The sequence below is a fragment of the Lacerta agilis genome, chromosome 7, assembly GCF_009819535.1.
Source record: "Lacerta agilis isolate rLacAgi1 chromosome 7, rLacAgi1.pri, whole genome shotgun sequence".
Taxonomy (NCBI): Eukaryota; Metazoa; Chordata; class Lepidosauria; order Squamata; family Lacertidae; genus Lacerta; species Lacerta agilis.
In genome coordinates, this window is record NC_046318.1 from 11,527,678 (window position 1) to 11,547,524 (window position 19,847).

At 45.3% G+C, this 19,847-nt stretch overlaps 1 protein-coding gene across 3 annotated transcripts in view; it reads right to left on the reverse strand.

Moving 5' to 3' along the window:
• Window positions 1–19,847, reverse strand: part of TRIO (trio Rho guanine nucleotide exchange factor) — a 258,906-nt gene that overhangs the window by 124,353 nt on the left and 114,706 nt on the right. For all 3 annotated transcript variants that reach the window (XM_033154381.1, XM_033154382.1, XM_033154383.1), the window contains exons 10-16: window positions 19,527–19,649; window positions 17,099–17,290; window positions 11,384–11,553; window positions 10,076–10,250; window positions 7,262–7,457; window positions 6,165–6,331; window positions 548–667 (exon numbers count right to left, since the gene is read on the reverse strand). In XM_033154381.1, coding sequence (XP_033010272.1) covers window positions 548–667; window positions 6,165–6,331; window positions 7,262–7,457; window positions 10,076–10,250; window positions 11,384–11,553; window positions 17,099–17,290; window positions 19,527–19,649 — 1,143 coding nt within the window. The remainder of the gene's footprint in view (window positions 1–547; window positions 668–6,164; window positions 6,332–7,261; window positions 7,458–10,075; window positions 10,251–11,383; window positions 11,554–17,098; window positions 17,291–19,526; window positions 19,650–19,847) is intronic.

Consider the following 19,847-nt stretch of genomic DNA (forward strand, 5'->3'; position numbering starts at 1 on the left):
AAGACTTTCACTAAGCAAAAGCCGAAATACTATTTCTGCATCTTTAGGAACCTTTCATAGGTCGTTGTGCCATGTTGACAAATACCTTAGTCATTTTTTTTGCTGGCTGATACACATCAAGCGCCAAACAGGCGTTTTGACTAACACCTCTCCTCGCGTGTAAAAGATAGTTAGCAACAGACTCGTGAAAAATCAGACAAGGACTGCCTTGTTTCTTAAGCTATCTACTGGCATCTGGAGATTTAAACATAATCAATCTGACACACAATCCATGAAGTAACCAGCAAATTTAAATTATAAACCGAGTTGTTCCTCTAGTGCAGGCTTCCTCAACCCTGGCCCTCCAGATGTTTTGAGACTACAGTTCCCATCATCCCTGACCACTGGTTCTGCTAGCTAGGGATCATGGGAGTTGTAGGCCAAAAACACCTGGAGGGCCGAGGCTGAGGAAGCCTGCTCTAGTGTATGTGCAAAAAGAGAACGAAAGGTATCTCTGCACGCTCTGCTGGACTGCAAAGTCGAGAGTAATAGCCAAAAACACTTTTACCTCTATTGCATGCTGGAATTGTTCGTGTTCGCGCTGCAGTTGTTCAGCCTCTTGTAGCGAGCTGGCAGTGATCAATCCGGCATTTAACATGGACTCTCCGTTTCGGATCCAGCCCAGTACCTGAAACGCAGCAGAAGAGAGCACAGCTTAGGACAGTGGTTCTCAAAGGGGGTAGCAGGACGATTCCAGGAAAAGCAAACATTTCAACATTTCCATATAGTATAATACAGTATGGTATCCAGAGTATTTATTTATTTGCAGAATATGGATGGGTGTCTTTTCAAAATGAGAGCACTGCCATCAAGTGATACAGAAGACAATCCCAGTCATGATCCAGGACCACCGTTCTAACAGTATGCTGAATAAGACTCATTTATCTTTATATTTTGGGAATGATCCATGTTCTTATGCAGCTGCATTCTTTTATACTTTCTGGATGTCCCGCGATCATATGATAAAGTAGTTGTGCTCTATGTTATAATATAAACCAAGCACTGCTAGGAGTTGTTTCTTTTGGTTTTCCAATGTACTTCTTAACAACATAAAATTCGGTGCAAGCAAATTCTTATTCTGAAAGCGTGGCCCAGAGAGGGGGAAAAGCTCGAGAACCGCTGGTTCAGAACGTTCTCTTTACATCTAGAGCACTTTCCCAAACTTGGGTCTCCAGCTGGTTTTGGAATACAATTCCCATCATCCCTGACCACCGGGTCCTGCTAGCTGGGAATGATGGGAGTTATAGTCCAAAAACAGCTGGAGGCCCAAGTTTGGGAAACCCTGGTCTAGAGCAATACATCTGAAAATGTTCCTATTGTTAAAGAGAAATACTCAAAGATGGGGGAGTTTGTTTTACGCTGCAATGTTAATGATGGTGCCAACATCAGACTGTTCCAAAGCTCAGCATTCACCAGCTTATTATCAAACATACTTTGGCTTTCTGTTCTTTTCCGTAGAGGAAACAGCATACTTCCTGGTTGGGATTGAGTCTTGGGGCTGTGGACTCCCATCCCTCCTCCCACCTCCTCAAATCCTGGCTTACCATATATTTGATTGCTACGAACGGAAATTTAATCAGGATTCTAAAAGGTGCATCATGGGCCAGGGTTAACAATTTTTCAATACCACAGGGTGCCCTAGCAGAGGAGGGAGAATATGTGCAAGGGAATAGGTGGAACAGGGTGGGTGGGTTCACACCTGATCGCTTCATCCTTGGAAGTGTGGCAACCGCACTAGATCTTGAAAGCACAATGCACCTACACAATAATGGACCAAGTGCTACAGAGACCACCATTTTAAAATAAAGATCACAAAAGTACAGAGCCCTTTTCTCTGCAAAGGAAGATTAAAAAGAACCAAGGAGATCAATCCCATTGCGTCCTGTTAATGGATGCTTTGGTTAAACTCAGCACTATGTGGAAAACAAACATTCCTATTAGTGGCAGCTCAACATGTAAAGGTAAAGGGACCCCTGACCGTTAGGTCCAGTCGTGGACGACTCTGGGGTTGTGGCGCTCATCTCGCTGTATTGGCCAAGGGAGCCAGCGTACAGCTTGCAGGTCATGTGGCCACCATGACTAAGCCGCTTCTGGCGAACCAGAGCAGCGCACGGAAATGCCGTTGACCTTCCCGCCAGAGTGGTACCTATTTATCTACTTGCAACTGATAGGTTGGCAGGAGCAGGGACCGAGCAACGGGAGCTCACCCCGTCGCAGGGATTCGAACCGCCGATCTTCTGATCAGCAAGCCCTAGGCTCTGTTGTTTAGACCACAGCAGCACCCGCGTATGTAGCTGCATTCTTTTCTGATAAGAGATAAAATACCAACTGCAGATATGTACTTTATTAAAGTAAGATGAGCATTAAAAATAAACTGTCTGGCAAAACGTCCTAGGAAGACAGACACCGTACTATTTTTTTTTTTAATTTTTTTACAGAGCATGGCTTCTTTTACCTTGACTATGCAGAAGAAACCTAATTCAAAAGAAATTATGCCTGTAAAAATCGTGAGCCTTAAAGGGTAAAGTTAGGGACACGCTCTAAAGGGCACAAAGAACACAGGGAAATGTAACACCAGAAATACAAAGTGTTCAACTATCAACCGCCTGCAAACTTTAAAAAATAGTAATGCATGTCTCATCAGATTATTCGTACCACCCACCATTTTAGCGAAGCCAAAGCTTGGCGTAACCACTAAGAAAGTATCCTTCTGTCCCCCAGTCCAGCAGCAGCAAATCTGGCAGGAAGTCGCGGTCATTAGCTAAAGGAACTGAGGATCAAGTGCCGCAGGAAGCCAACGCAACAAACAGCAAAACACGCGATTCTCTCTGTCTGGTTGAACACCTGCTGAGCTGCAAAGCTTTTTCTATCTCAGAGGAAAAACAGCAAGACATCTTCCTTCCTGGCTTAAGAATGAAATGTGCATTTCTGCATCAAGGTCACTTATGTCGAAAGATAAAAAAGAGCTTCCCACCCAATACCCCCCAAAGGGCTTACAAAATAAGACTTGCAGAGATGAAACTCAAGTCAGGAATCCTTTTCCTTGGGAAGATTACGGAATTGGGATCAATGTATCCGGTTTGGGCGTTTTCTAATTCACTGGTATTTTCTGAGTAAATTCCACCAATCCATCTTCATGCAAATTGATAAAAGAGGGCAAAAAGAACTATTTTGGCCTCAGCTCCTTAATATGTTTAAATTCACAATACAAACAATAACTTAAGAACTTTTAGCACATCAACTGAGATAAATCAGCATACATATGGAACATATCTATGAGACAATGCAAATGTGAAACACTTGACTATTTTATTTTAAATTTCCTCCATCTAATTTCCTAATCTAAATTTCCAACAGAGCCCCTGTGAAGGAAGTTTCTCGAGAAGGAGCAAACATGGAAACTATGCTGGCCATGTTGAAGCTTATAGTGCATTTCCATACAGATTACTCTCATAGAGGGTAGTAATGGTTGCTGCTGCTTTTTGGCATTTGGTTTTTATTTTATATTGATGACTTTTAGCTTTTGTCAGCTGCCTCAAACGCATCTGCTGGAAGGCAAAATCAAAATGCCAATAACAATAATAATAATAATAATAATAATACTGACAACGGGGGCAAAATTTACCAGATGCATCAGCTGCATATATGTTCAGATGTCCTGAGTGCTCAAGCTGGCAGGCTGATAAGTAAACTTTTCTTTTAAAAACACCACCAAAAGACTTAGCAGGAAGGATAAGATGAGATACAGTGATATCCCAGCAGTTATTAGGAGCAGCAATTTAAGCAGCAGAGTAAGGCAATTTCGGTGCCATGATGCATACAAAGCAATCTGCTGAGAACAGCTCCAACATAAAGCTTAAGGACGGAGGCCGATCTCTGTGGGATCACTTCAGCTAAAAGTCGTTGCACTGTCATAATTCTTCAGCTCAGAGATTTTCAACCTTTTCAAGTCCACGCCTCCCTTGACCAACTACGTTCTTTCTGCGGCACCCCTGTGGGGCTCAGGGTCCCAGTTATGTCACCCCTTGCCTGCGGAGCCGGCAGCCTCTCACCCTTTTCCCGAACACCCTCCCTTGTGGAGGGTTCCTTCGGCCCCCTCCCCTCTCCTTGTGAGTCTTTTGGGCAGCTGCCGCCACTACCCTGGTCTGCCCCAAAGAGAGGTGCCCCCGCACACTGCCCCACAAGGGCCTGGGAAGAGGGCGCCCCCAGCCTTAGCGGCCCGGCGGAGATTAGCCAAAGATGAGCGTGAGGCCAGCACCTTGCCTTGGGAGGCAGCAGTGGGCGCTGCCACGCCTGCATGGTGGAAAGGCTCCCCTTCAGCACCGGGCACTCAACTCCCAGGCAGGCAGTGCTGTCAAGTATCCCGTTTTCCCCGGGATTCTCCCTTATTTTAAGCAGTTTCCCACTGCTCTCCCTTATTTTTTATTTCCCTTAAATTTCCCGTTTTTAATGGAAGCAGCTCCTCCCCTGCTGGCCAGGGACTGGGTGGGAAGACCTCGCCTACTTGGAGAGAAAAGCCTCAGCCCTCAAAGCAAGTGGGAGCCGTTTCCCGTGCTTACAGGGGGGTGTATTCCTCCCCCTGCATCAGCCCCTATCCATTGCCGCCGAGCCCCTCAGCCGGCCAATAGGGTTAGCTGACGGGCGGAGCCTGGCTGCCTTTGAGCAGCTGCTGCTTCCTGTCCTGTTTTGATGGGATCAGACAAGAAGACGATGGGGCTCCATTGTGCATAGCACATGGCTGCCCTCCTCTTTGCTGGCTGCCCTCCTCTTTGCTTCGCTCCGAGCCTGAGGCCGCTTGGAGTTTACATTGCTGCTCCGCCCACTTTTGCTTCTGGCTCCGCCCACCACTGACATGTGACTGTCCCCGGGATAGGTGAGGCTGCTGATCCCTCATTTTCAAATCCGATACTTGACAGCTATGCAGGCAGGCCTTGCACACAGCAAGCACAAGAAAGGCCAGCCTGCTTGCCCAGCCTCCCACTTACCGGTATTTGTCCATTCCCAACAGCAAGGGCTGGCAGACTGACTGGCTGGGCTCCCTCACCCACTTCCTTGCCTATTCCGTGGCTGCTTCAGCTCCTGGCAACCAGCGCCACCCTGGCCAGCCCCAGAGGCACCATTTGCCTGGGGAGCTTGTAGCCAGGGCTGCTGCAACAAACAGCCGTGCAAGCCTTTGGGAGGCAGAAACATGAGACGGCATCAGAGGAAAGGAGGGAAGGAAAGGGGGACAGAGGCCAGTGTTGCTCGCGGCACCCTCTACCATCATTCAAGGCACCCCAGGGTGCCATGGCACACTGGTTGAAAGCCACAGCTTCAGCTGAATACTGTACCACCTTCTGCTTCTAACAGTGGCTAGCCAGTCGCCTCTGGTTTCATTTTGCCACGCTGGCTGACAGCATAGCTCAGTTATAGAAATGAGAGGTCTGTGTTTCTTTAGGCGCCAGGTGAAAACACTTCGCTTCTCCCAAACCTCCGGCTAATTAAACAATCTATTGCCTTTTAAACTATTTGTGGTGGTGGTGTTGTTTCGGGGGTATTGCTTTGTTTGTTATTACACTATTCCATTTTTTGTGGTTTCATACAGTAAACCACCCTGTGATTCTAGGATGAAGGGCGGTATTTAAAAAATATTCATCATCATCTATGCTACAATTCCCATTCATTTCGATGGAACTTGCACAGGGGCAGCTTACCATAGACCACTCCTGTATCTTTTATGGATACATGTTTTTGTACATAAAAAAGTATTTTTCTGTATAAGATGACCCCTATTTTCTGAACCAAAAATTAAGAGCTTTTTTTGGGGGGTGGGGGAGAGATTGGCAGTTCAGGCAGCTTCGTTTTTAACCCCCGCGCATTGAACATCTGTGTACAGCACGCCCAATTTTGGACTAAAAAAAAATATTGCCACACACAGAACAATATGGCATTTTGTTACTTGTGGGGGAGGGACGCAGACCCAGAAAGGCATTTGATTTTGAGAGTGGAATGATTAACACGAACTGCTGTTGTGTCATGGTTGCTGCTTCTTCAAACAGGCTTGTACAACCGCCATCCCCGTGACCGTTTTATGAAGAAGGTTGTGTACCGAACAGATGGGCACGTAGCACAGCGCCGCCTCGTACCTGCTTGACTTCGGCCTGCAGGTGGCGCAGCTGCACGCACTGCTCCAAGTGTTTCCGATGCTGCTCAGCCGCCAGGTCCAATTCCTGCTGCTTTTCGTGAAGGAACTCCAGCAAGTCTTGAACTCGCGTTGCCATGTCTACGTCTCGGTCACAGAGCAGCTCGACACCTGTAAGCACCGTTCGCAAATGACACCTTGGCAAACACAGGTACCGTTTGAATTTCCTTCACAGCATCACACAGCGACACTTCTCCGCCCCTCTCTTGAGTTTTCAGTTTTATAATTACAACATTTCCCATTCTTTTGCAGCAGTTATTTTGAGACTTCCCAATACTTCTTTCTCTCAGTGTCTTGACTTTACCATGCACATTTATTTGTGTGCACAGTATCTCAAGTTTATGCCTTTTTAGAGGTGGGTGCATAGCCCTAGTGCAGGCATCCCCAAACTCGTCCCTCCAGATGTTTTGGGACTACAACTCCCATCATCCCTAGCCAACAGGACCAGTGGTCAGGGATGATGGGAATTGTAGTCCCAAAACATCTGGAGGGCTGAGTTTGGGGGTGCCTGCCCCAGTGCCTGAAAAATTGGATTTGGACAAGCGCGGGTAAAAAATAAAAAAAAGGACCCCTGTCAAAGGTGACTCTGGGGTTGCGGCGCTCATCTTGCTGTCAGGCCAGGAACTTATTCAGGGCAGAGCTTCGTAGCCGAAACCGCTCAACTGAAAAGCCCTGACCGTGGCTGTCTATATTTAAAAATAGAATATGTGTTAATCCAGGCGTAGGCAAACTCGGCCCTCCAGATGTTTTGGGACTACAACTCCCATCATCCCTAGCTAACAGGATGATGGGAATCGTAGTCCCAAAACATCTGGAGGGCTGAGTTTGCCTATGCCTGTGTTAATCCATAATGAAATATATTTTAATAAAGGTAAATAAAAGGTATGTTTTCTCCTCCAATGTGCGCCACCTGATGCGTCCTAATTCTCTCATCGAGATTCTTTCAGTTCAAGAGTCTGCAGAGCTCTAGGTGCCCTAAACCAGCTCAGATAATCTCTATAAATCCATTAACCTGGTTAAGGTGGGACACATGCATCTTACCAGAGGCCTGCACTTCATTGACGTACTGCAGGAGATCCTGCCCTTGGTGGATGACATCAAAGGTCAGGTTGTTCATGGTCAAAGCTTTGTCCGCATGGTGCTGGAGCCGCTGCTCAGCGATGGTGAGATCCTCGGTGTCAAAATCGTTCATCTGCTGCGAGAGCTCGTCGTTCCAGGACTCGAGGTCTGAAATGATCTAAAGCGGGCGAAGAAGAAGAGAACACCGAGCGCACTGAGTAAAAACAACAAAGCGTGTGGCTATCTAGTGGAACTCAAAAGGCATCAATGGACCAATCACTTGGTTTAAAAAAAAATAACAAAGCAGTCTACTCTCCAAGGACAAGTTTGCTTTTTGTAACACCTTGGCGGTGGGGATCAAGAGCACTAAGGAACCCACATGAGAATCCAGGTACACTGGAGAGATGTAAACATTGTGGCCATTGAATCCCGAGAATAGGAGACCGTCATCGTGAGATGTAAGAAGTCACTAACAAGTCGTTGTCCTTTTCCGAGCATGTTTGGCAGGAGTTGGTAGCCATGGTGGTATGTGTGAATACCAAAGACTATGGGAATTGTATTCAAAGAAGCCTAGATATCAGAAAATGATTATTAGATGGGAGGTTCTCGTTTCATGTGCAGGTCTAGTTAACAAGACTAAGGTCTCAATGTTGTGAAAGGGGTTGATGGGTCAATGAGAAGCTTTTAGACCTTGGGTAGCATTTTGGGACAGGAGAAACTGTATTGGAAAAGGTGGGATCTCCTTGAACTGGAATCAGACTGCTGGCACTAAAAGATTGTAAGAGACGTTTTGAACTTCACTTCCGAGGGGAAGACAAGTTCCACGGAGCACCCAGATTGGACAGTTTAAAGGACAGAGGCTGATTACAAGCTGACAAATGAAAACCAGACCTGAAATCTATATAAGCCATCTATCTCAAAGCGGCTGTTCATAAACTCATAGTGAGAAGACTTTAGTTTGCAGTCAATGTTTGGAAGGAGGACAGAGGCATCTATCTGTATGTTCAACAGCTGGCTGGAACACAAATGAAGGGACATGAACTGAAGAACAGAGGCAGAATCGGTGGGCAACACTGATATCGGATGGAGGAAGACAGACTTCACACTCGCCGCAGGTGAAGTTTTAAAATGGATTTAATGGGAAGCCTTGAGTATGTGGTTGGGGGATCATCTGCTCAGAGGTTTTTAGCAGGGACAATTAGAATAAGATCTATTATTTGATTATTGATGTAAGCTCCCCAAATGTATTTTCTATAGTTAAGTTTTCACCTCTATCTTCAGTACATTTTATTTTATTTTATTGCTATGGCTAGTGGCTGATGCAAATAAAGATTCTTCTAATCTATGTAACTCACAGTTTCTGAACATGGATTGTGAAAGAGGAACTGAACTAAAACCAGTTTAAAAATGCCCAGCGGTCCGAATGCGTGCGGCGGCACAATGCATGGCATTAAAGGTTTTGTGCTTGCAATTTAAAACAATAGAATGAACAACTGCCAATGTCCTGTTGGGTTTAAAATTATACCTGAGCCGGTCTGATGTCAGTACTGTCTGTTTAAGAAATAGAAGATACATGTACCAGTGTTTTGTTCTTAATTGGCTGAAGCATAGGCATTACTCTGTGTATATAAGGCTCTGTTGCAAAGCATTTAGTGCTCCTAGCTTTGGGAGTTGTGGGGAATGTTGGAGGCTGGGAGTGAGAGTTTTTTGGGGGGATAAAGTGTGTTTGTATTTAGTTTAACAGAGTCTCTGGAAGAAGCTAGAAACTTACAGGGAGTTCTTACTTTGTTTACGTAAATTAAACTCCAGTTTAGAAAAGCCTTTTTTCTTTACTCCTGGTGCCCTGCTTTAGCCAAGTCAGTTTTTCTGTTGCATTTAATCTTTAACTCTGCTGGAAGCGTACTTTAATGGGCCACTGTTAACTGGGGTGTAAGTTCTTCTTTTGGTTAAGTTAAGAGAGGATATAAGAAGTTGTGATGTGGAATTTTATTTAAGATATGTTGATTATAATTGTAAGATTAAGATTAGGTGTAAGAAAGAAGATTTTACAAGGTTACAAAGTTACTAAAGAAGATTAGAAATGAACGCAGAAGAGAGGACGTGAGGAAGTCCCAAACCTAGGATTATAAAAAGGATAAGGATGGATAAATAAGTGTTTTGTTGGTGTGTATTTTGTTTTGTATTTTTGTAGTGTTTGTATTTGTATTTTGTGTATGTTTATTATTATTAAAATCCAATAAATTCTCATTGGGGAAAAAAAAGTAAGTTCTTCTTTTGCACCTTTGTTCAGTACCCAGTTATTTTCATTCAATATGTCCGTGGAGCTTTCCAAAACTAAAACATATGGAGTATCAGCAGTACTCATGGAGACATAAATATATTGAAACTTAAGAGACTGACGTACGCAGGAGAAAGGAGCAGATAAATGACAAAGCAACCAGCAGTACTTATATTCTCTCTCTCTCTCTCTCGTCTCAACAGATATATTCATTCATTCACACCATATTCCTGAAAAACAGGTAGGGGTTGGCTGTAAATTCAGACTCCTTGACAGCAAAATAGATCGAACTTTCCCAGGGCTATAACTGTCTGTATTAGCACTGAGATTACAATCCTTAAGTACCCAGTCCTGTCTCTTTTTTGGGGGGGGGGGGAGGGTTAAAGGAAACCAAATCAATCAGAGGATACAACCAACAGCTTCATATTTTTTGCTCTTCTAGTGAAACTCCCCATTTTAAAACCAGCCCACCCTTCAGGTGAGAAAGGAGGGGGGGAATCAATAAACTGAAGGCTCACATCAATGGCGTCTCTCTCAAATATCCGCAGCTGTAAGAAGAGCTCCAGTTTTATTTTGCGCTCCTGAAACAGCTCCTCCATCTGTGACTGGGCCTCATCCAGCTGCTGAAGGACCGTCTCTATGTGATTGATGGAGCTGTTGTGGGGGGTCTTGTTACTTGAGATGGCAGAATCCCTATTAAAAAGGGGGGAGAAAAACTTGTAAGTAGGAAAACAGGACCTGAAAGGAAACATGTGTACGTGAACAAGTAGTCTCCACTGCCCTCCTTGTCCTGCTGAGTCGAAGTGGAAGAGCCAGCCCTTGCCACTGGTTTTCAAACTCTCTTCCCTCAGGAAACCCTTTCCACGTCTCCTCAAGGGCTGAGGAATCAAGAGCTCGGGTGTCTAGCACAGGATTCTTCAGCACACTAACAGGATTCTTCAGCGCCACAACTATCACGTACTGAATTGAGCAGAACCGGAAGGAGGGAGGTGGGTTGGGGAACAAAATGTTGGGCCCTCACAGGGTGCCGTTGGAATTTGAAAGACCAAAGTCTGTCCCTAGAGGCAGGGTGGGCACAGGGTCTGTCAATTTGCATTTCTTAGTGCAGAAAGTACAGTGGTACCTCATGCTGGGTAACCTCCAGGTTACAGAATCTTTGGGTTACGGCCGCAACAAACCCGGAAGTGTATACTTCTGGGTTTCGCCCTGCGTGCATGCGCAGAAGGGCGCCTCCAGTTACGAAGTTTTCGGGATATGGCTGTGCCTCTGGAATGGATGCCGTTCGTAACGGGAGCTACCACTGTATTGATCAGATGTGTAGAGATCTTTCCTATTCTAATTACAGTAGTACCTCGTTTTGCAACCAGGATCTGTTCCGGAGCCCCGGTCGCTGGCTGAAAAGGATGCTGGACAAAGCACCGCGGCTGCGCACGGGGGTGGAGCATGTGTAAACAGACCTCAGCAACTCAGCATTTTGGCTAATCTACTTTATTTACATATAGACACACACGGAGCACTGCAACATGGCTCCCTCTCTCTAGCATCAGACAGCGAAGAGAGAGAACAAAGGACAATAGTCCCACTTCACGGAACACAGTAACACAAACACCCTGTCTCCGTCACTTCCCATTCTGTGGAATGAAAACATACACCGTCATGTGATAGGTAACAATCCCATGACTGCAGACACGGGGAATGAATCTACAACAAGGGGCGCAGCTGGGCCACCAGCCGAAGCTGATGGAAGGCACTCCGTTGCGTGTTACAGAAGGAACAGGACAGAACACAACGCAGGGCTGCTCTTTCCAGGGAAGGCAACCTCTTACCTCAGCTGCTGTATAAGGTCCTCGCCTTCCTTGATAACGTTCACCGTCACCTGAAGTGTGGTCTGCTGCTGCTGCCCAAACCTTTTGATCAGCTCCTGCACGGCCTCCACCGACTCCGCATAGACATCGTCCAGCAGTTCCTTCTGCAGCTCTTCCAGCCACGTCCAGAGCTGGGGGAAGGGGGGGGGGAGACAGAGAGAAATCAGCAAGGAAAGAAGCCCCATGGGCTGCTTGAAGAAAACAAACCAGGAAACAAATTGGGTTTCCCACCCACCCCCCCCCCCCCCCCCGTTGGCAGTTTACGGAAAATTGGTTGCAATGTGAATATAATGCTACTTAGCATTTATACAGCCCCCAAGTATTATTCAGTCTGTGCCGCAGATGGGAGAGGAGTGGGGGGGGGGGGACAGCGACTCTCCTCCAGTCACCCAGTGAGTCTTCAGGAAAAGCTGAGATTTAAAACTGGAGACTCCTTGCTCACAGCTGGTGGTGCGAGCCAGACAAAGTTCCCAGTTCAAATTTCACCTCAGTCTGAACACATTATGGAGCCTCAGGCAAGCCAGTGCTTTTCAATTCCAGTTCCCCGCCCTCCACCTGCAATATTGAGACAGTGTGACTTACATTACTGCGTTTCTGAGGCTGCAAAGATTCTGAGCTATTATTAATTAATTAAATTTGCATGCTGCCCTTGCTGAGAGAGCATGCTACCTGTTCGTAAAACCGTGTAACCAAATACTTTGCACAATACCGCCATCTCTTTTCAGGAATCAAAGCACCAGAAAGCAATCCGAATTTAAAGCAATTTAAGATTCATTTCAGAGTTACTTCCCCTACCTCAATGTTCAAGAGTTTGATATAAAGAATCTGAGAGCGGACACTTGTTCCATGTGGCAGTCTTGCACCCTGACTATTCTGACGTTGCAAAAGTGCTGTGCCTTTTCCGGTTTCCCATTTGCATCTTTAGGGTAAAGCAAAAGGTGAGCAATGTCCCCCAAAAAAGTGGACTGAGAAACAAGACCGCTTTGTGTTTGGCACAGCACTTTTTCTCTAAGTGCTAAAAACCCTTCTGATCGTACGTCTGTTAAATCGCACGAGATTCATTGTGTGCGAGTGACACAAACACAGAAAATGTGGCAAGAAAAGCAAACGATAAATCTGCATTAGCTTTCTGCAGTGAAGTCTCATTTCTCAAGACTGCGAAAGCTTCAGACTTTTTTTGGAACATGCCTGCTAATCATCTAATGCCAAGAAAGGCCTCTATTCTTCCAATCCGGTCTGGACTTTTGCAGAAAAACAGGAGGAAGACACTTGCACCAACGACTGAGAAAGTAGTTGACATGGCTTTCTAAACTCTACAGGCAGTTTGACACAAAAAGTATTTGGACGCTCATTTCACAAGACACCAAGGAGGGTGGTGTACCAAGCGCCACGAAAAGAAAATATTAAGGCACTGCCCCTTATGGGTCCATTGCTGAAATCTTCCACAAAAGAGTTGACAGGGTTGATTTGTTCCCTGCACTTTGGCACCGCTGCGCTAACACCTGGCCAGTGCTCATTCCAGCTTTTCCCATTGGAGGAAAGGGAATTATTTAAATGCACATTTGTACGGCTGACAGTCAAAAAGTTATGAGCGCAGACACATGCAGACATTACTCAAAGCACCTTTTGAACAACCTCCCGCCCCGACTTTGCATTACTCCGGGAATGTTGATAAGCGGCACTCTGGGAAATGGCCGAAGGTTTTCTGCCATTAATCCCTTCCCCGGGGTTTCCGTCCAAGCAACTGTTGCTGTAAACAAGACTCCTTTTTCCTACTCATCTTGCTCATGACTCTCTCACCCAGTTCCTAACTACAGGCATAAGGCAGAGCCAGACCCGTTGCAAGATGCTCAGTTCACAATCCACTGGAGCACCGAAGCTGAAAGAATAACAACCCACAAAAGGCCAGGGTTTTTTTCTTTGGGTTTTGGGTTTAAATCAATTTGTGAGCCTGCTCACAAAAATGCTTTGAACTTTTGCCTCCAGGTTATGATTTGGGGCCACTGATCGTTCAACGAATATTAGCGTCAAGTAGGAGGTTACTTGTGAAGTTAGGTTCACTTTCCAAATCTGAGGCGAGGATTTGGGGGCCTGGTTCATACGAACACCCCAAGAAACACAAATCTGTGAACATTTGGGAATAGCATCCACTATTAATCCGGTTGTTGCCAATGCGCAGGACTGGCCCACCCATGAGGCAACCGCCTCAGGAGACAGAATCCAAGGGTCATCTCTGCAGGAGGAGACGCAGCTACAACGGCTTCTGGCAAGATCTTGGCGAGAATCCTGTGAAATTTCACGAAGTCCTCACACAGCCTGACTGAGGCGCTAGTAAGATCTCAACAGAACCTGGTCGCGCAACTCTGTTAAGTGAGGCTTTGGCAGGGGCGTTAGTTGAGATTCCTGCATTGCAGGGGATCGGATCAGATAACCCTCGGCGCCCCTTCCCACTCTACAAATCGATGATTCTATGAATATTAGGCAAACAGGGTGGCACCTTCTCGTTTCGCCTCAGGCGGCAAAAACGGGATGGGCCGCCCTCGCCAACGTGGGAAGCTCCGTGTGCAATTCCCACTGCACCTTGCTGATTGGAGGAGATGGTGATTTCTCTGCACCAACCTCGGATATTGTCAGTGGAATCCAAGTGCCGTCTTTCCCAATGACACCACAGGGTGCTCTCACTTTTCTTGCAATACCTTGTTATGGCACAAAACCATCTTCCTGCAATCAAGCAGGAAGAACAATGCCACTATGGTTACTCAAACGAGTTCACACGCCTTACCTCAGCTCAGCACAACTTAATATGCATAGAATCCTAGAATTGTAGAGTTGGAAGGGACCCTGAGGGTCATCTAGTCCAACCCCCTGCAAGGCAGGAATCTCAACTAAAGCATCCGTGACAGGTGGCTACCCAGCCTCTGCTTGAAAACCTCCATGTCAAACAGCTCCCACCATCAGAAAGCTCTTCCTGATGTCCATTCAGAATCTCCTCACCTGCAACTTGAATCCATCTGTTCAGGTCCTAATCTCCAGAGCAGGAGAAAACAAGCCTGCTCCATCTTCCATGTGACAGCCTTCAAGATATTTGAAGATGGGCATCATATCCTCCTCTCTGTCTCCTGCCTGCTGACCGATTGGTTATTTATCAACCACACCTGTATCCCATTTCTCTTCCATAAAGCTCAAAGCAGCATTGGGTTGCCCCCTACTGCCAACCGATCACCTTGAAGGTTAGGTTGAGACAGACAAATTGGTCCCAGATCCCCTTGTGGACTTGATGGCTGAAGTGAGATTTGAACCTAAGCTTCCCTGATCCACCTCCAATATACTCATTCCGGTTATCTTAGGGGTTGCTAAAAACAGCACCAGGAATTCACATTAAATTACAGCTGCACTGTTGGTAGGTTAGATCGAATATTTCCTTAATACACCATGGAATATTGCCACAACTAAGACAAGGAATAGATGTAGAGAAATTGGAGGGGGCAGGTTTGAAGCCAGGGTATTATTTCTTTGCACTGGGGGAAAGCTAGGCACCATTCCAATACATCTGCGCTGGCTTCCCAACGTTTATGAATCACATCTAATTGTATCCTCCATCAAAGCCTCTTCCGATTTTTACTCAAGTAGTACATCTTAAGGTTTTATTTAAGATCCTTCTGGCAGGTGACCTTCATCATGGCACGAGCTCCTTTCAATCAATGCCTTCTTGCCAGAATTAGTCGCAAGCCCTTTCAGAACCAAAGAACAATTTATGTCTTAGAACAAACACTAACAGATATGGACACAGGCAGACATCTACTTTTAGTTGAGAATGAAATCGAGCTTTTCTCTCCCAAGTCTGCAGGAATGCACGGACACATCTATGCACAGTGGTACCTCCGGTTACGAACTTAATTTGTTCCGGAGGCCCGTTCTTAAGCCGAAACCACTCGTAACATGAGGCGCGCTTTCGCTAATGGTGCCTCCCATCGCCGCCGCCGTACAGCTTCCACTCGCATCCTGGGGCAAAGTTCGCAACTGGGAGCATCTACTTCCGGGTTAGAGGAGCTCATAACAAGGAGGACGGTACGTAACACAAGGTTCCACTGTACACAGATGCTGCATGCATGTGAATGCACACGTGCCCAAATACAGCATAAATGGACACCGTAAAACAAAATTCAACTGAAAACATTCCCCCCCCCCTACAAACGACGGAGAAACCTTCCCGCCTCCAAGTGGAGATTGCCATTCGCGAATAATGGAAAGATAGATGGCACTTTCTGGGGCAAACAAATATGAGCAATGCTATTCTGATTCAGAACAAAAGCCATTCTGATTCAGAGCCAAGCTTGCCATTTGCGTGTTACATCCATAGCAGGGGTGAGAACACGACAGACAGGAAGTTGCTATGTAATGAGGTAAGAGAAAGTAGCTTCAAGTGCCGAGGGGAAACATTTGAACTTCAAAAATGGCCTGATTTGCAACTCACGAAGCACAAGAGAGCAACGGGAACAATGATTTTGTTCCTGGAAAAAGGGAAACTACATTTTTTTCAATGCAGTAAACCCTATGATTAAGGCTGCTGAAAACAACTGACTTTGGAGTTTAAGAACACAGACCGAGATTTTCACTTATGTGGGGGCCAGCTCTGCTATTAGGCAGAGTGAGGCAGCTGCCACACGCCTTGCTTTGCACATCCAAAACTAGCCTGCTTTCGGCGGCGGGGGGGGGGGGGAATGTTCTTCTGTCAACAAAAATGAAGTAACATTCAACTGTCAGTCCAGCTGACTTCTGCACATGGAATGAAAGAGTTCTTGGCCTTCACCTCAGGCAAAAAGAAAATGTATTGTGTCAGCCCTGCACCGAAGATTCATACTCTATGCCAGAAGATGAGCAGATATATGCTACAAACTTAATGGCATGGCTTCAAACTACCTCAAGCAATGGTAGGTTTTATGAGCTTGCTGAGAACGGTTTCCTTCAGACCGCTTTTCGGGGTGAATGCCCACACCAAGAAGCTGACAAATACATAACGGATAAAACAAAACACAAGCGCTAAGAGCCTGAGTGGGTCTGACGACGAGCTGAAAATCCTGGTCAGGCAGGAATTGTGAAAAGCGCCAGGCCCTTCCTCTGCCGAGAGCCTTCTCTTCTCCCCGACACACTTATAATCCGAGATCAGAACTGTGGAAGCAGATCCAGAACCTGGCTTCAAATCTTAGTTCAAAGGTAACCCTGGTTAAGGGTGGCAAAAGATATTGGGAGAGCCAGCGGAGGGAAACGACTGCAGTTCCACAACTCCCAATCTTCCACTGTGTGATCAGTTTGTTCGTTTTTTAACTGTTGATGGGTTTTGCTTGTAGGCTTCACTTAGACTTACTTTTAGGTTGCATATTTGTCGTATTTTGCACAGTCTCAACTTTGCCCAAGCCAAAGCCTGGGTACTTTTGCAGAAATGTGGGATATAATTTCATAATAAATAAAAATAACGAGTCCCCTAGCTCCGGGAAATATGACTTAGGCATTAGCTTGCCAAAGCACACAGTCAGAAGAGGAGGTCCGCCAGAGGACAGTTTGCAAGGACTCCATCAAATCTGAAGTCATCCTTGCCCAAGCCAGTTTGAAACGGGCTTACATTAAATTATGGTCCCAGAACTATCATTGACAGTATACACTTTGCGGCTTACTTACCTCTTTAACGTGAGTGTGAAAAGACACGGACATGTCCAAGAGAATCTTGCGTTGCTCTACACGCCGAACAAAATCTTGAATCCGGTCTTCCAACTGGTGTGCTGCCTGATAAATCTCTTCGGGGTCACACTCTCCTGTCTGCGCCAGCTGTTCGGCTGCTTCTAGCAGCTTGTCTGCATTGGTGTATGTATTCTATAGGAAAAACCAGGGCAAGGATTATTGCAAAAGGGAAATTTCTGCAGGGATTTACCGTATTTTTCCGTCTATAAAATGCCCCCATGTATAAGACTATCCCTATTTTGGGGGACTGATTTAAGAAAATGGGGGGAGATGTATCAGTGTATAAGATGCCCCCAAATTTTTGACATTATTTTTTCAGGAAAAAAACCTAGTCTTATACATGGAAAAATACGGTAATCTCTACCATAATCTTACAACACATCCGCAGGAAGAGATTCCCCCAAGTTTACCAAAACAACAACAACCCACAAGCACCAGATCCACTGAAGTTTGTCATTTTCATAGCTAACTTTGTTCAGTTCCTCTAAATTTTTGTATCCAACGCATGGCACAGCTGCTCAACATTCAAAGGGCTCCTGGTTGCTGTTTCTATTTTTTATTCCACCCTGCTTGTTTTTATACATTTTATTTATACTTTTTAATATCGATAGTGTTTTATTCGGCTGACATTTTTATATTGCAGCATTAGGGATTGTAATCTATTAGAGTCGTACCTTGATTTCCGGACAGCTTATTTCTCGAACGTTTTGGCTCCCAAATGCCGCAAACCCAAAAGCAACTTTTCCTGTTTGCGAACTATTTTTGGAAGCTGAATGTCCAATGGGGCTTCCGTGGCTTCCGATTGGCTGCAGGAGCTTCCTGCAGCCAATCTGAAGCCGCACTTTGGTTTCTGAACATTTTGGAAGTCAAACGGATTTCTGGGACGGATTCCAGGTACGACTGTATTGTTAGTGTTTGCAAAGAAATTTAAAGAATATCTAAAACAACGTGAAAAATTGGACATTTGAAGCAAAATCAGTTAATTTAAGTGGCTTTAGTTATATACTGTTAGGCTAAAATAGTACAGAAGAAGTACTGTAGATGAAATTTGTTTTGTTATTATGGTTATTAATAAGTTAATGGAGATAAGATAGGATGTGATTGGTTTTGAATTAAGAATGGTGAATGTAGATAAATTAGTTACAAAGTTACTAAAGTAAATTAGAACTGAACGCAGATGAGAGAACGGGGGAAGTCCCCAATTAAGATTGGAAATAAGATTTAAATAATAATTAGTTGGTGTGTTCCTGTGTGCGTCGGTGTTAGGTATGTATACATTTCTTTTGTTTTTGTTATTTGTAATTGTTTTTATATGTGTATGTTTTTATTTGTTGTATAATGTGGAAATACCAATAAATTCTTTAAATAAATAAAAAAGAATTGTTAGTGTTTGCAATGTTTGCCTTGGGAGGGTCAGCTCTGAAAGGTGGCCGAGCAATCTGGAAAAATACGGTACACCAACAAATCTCTGTGGAGAACACAAGAAACAGACCAGGCGCACAGAACTTAGAACCCACTGACAACAGCTATTTCCTAACTGAGTGGATGCCAATGGCACACAATCCTAGATGAATAGTTCTTCCACACCCCCACCATGAACATCAAGCATGAAGAAAGGAGCTCCAGAAGTGGCCGAATTCCTGGCTGAATTCCAGTGCTCCATACTTGAAACACAAACAGTGCTGATTAAACTCAATGGACCACAAAAGTAAATCTTTGTCTTAATAAAGATGATCAGCCATTTACAGATCTGTTTTTGCGCTAGGTTGCTTGTGATGTTGTTAGCTGTAGCTTCCTGTTCACGGAACTACTTTTAACGGCTCCCAAACAAGCCAGGATTCAGAAGCCAACTTTAAAATCATGGTCAGGTGCAACTTCTTGGTTTGAGGTGCAGCGGCTGTGGAGCCGCGATGTATCGGCAGCTCAAAAAGTTCGCCATGCTGGTTCAGACAATGAATCAGAGTATCGCCCAGCTCTGGGGACTGCTGCTCTTCGCATGATATATCAGCCAAAATTCCAAACTGTTTCATTCCCGCCCGCCCCCCGCCCAAGGCTTGCCAGTGTGGTGTAGTGGTTAAGAGCAGTAGACTTGTAATCTGGGGAACCGGGTTCACGTCTCCGCTCCTCCACATGCAGCTGCTGGGTGACCTTGGGCTAGTCACACTTCTCTGAAGTCTCTCAGCCCCACTCACCTCATAGAGTGTTTGTTGTGGGGGAGGAAGGGAAAGGAGAATGTGAGCCGCTTTGAGACTCCTTCGGGTAGTGAAAAGCGGGATATCAAATCCAAACTCTTCTTCTTCTTGCAGTACATTATTTTACAAGCTAAGTTTCAACATACTAAAATGAACATCTCATGGGTGAGTCCTACCTGTGCCACTTCTTCAAAGTCTTCATGGCGTTTCTGCAACGCTCTGGCTCGATGCAACGATTTACCAACCCCTGTGTGTTTGCTAAGGAAAGCTTCTCCATGGTTTTCGATCCAATCCAGCACCTGCAAGAAAACATCAGCATGAAGGAATCCCAATTATATGCTTACATATGCTCAAATGGCATCTACTGCTGCTGTAACGAAGAGGGCAGATCAATTTAACCATATAAACTTCCCGGTTTATCTAAATTCCTTTAAAAAAAAATATTGCATTAAAAAAAACAACAACAACAAACATAACTCTACAACACAGACACAAAA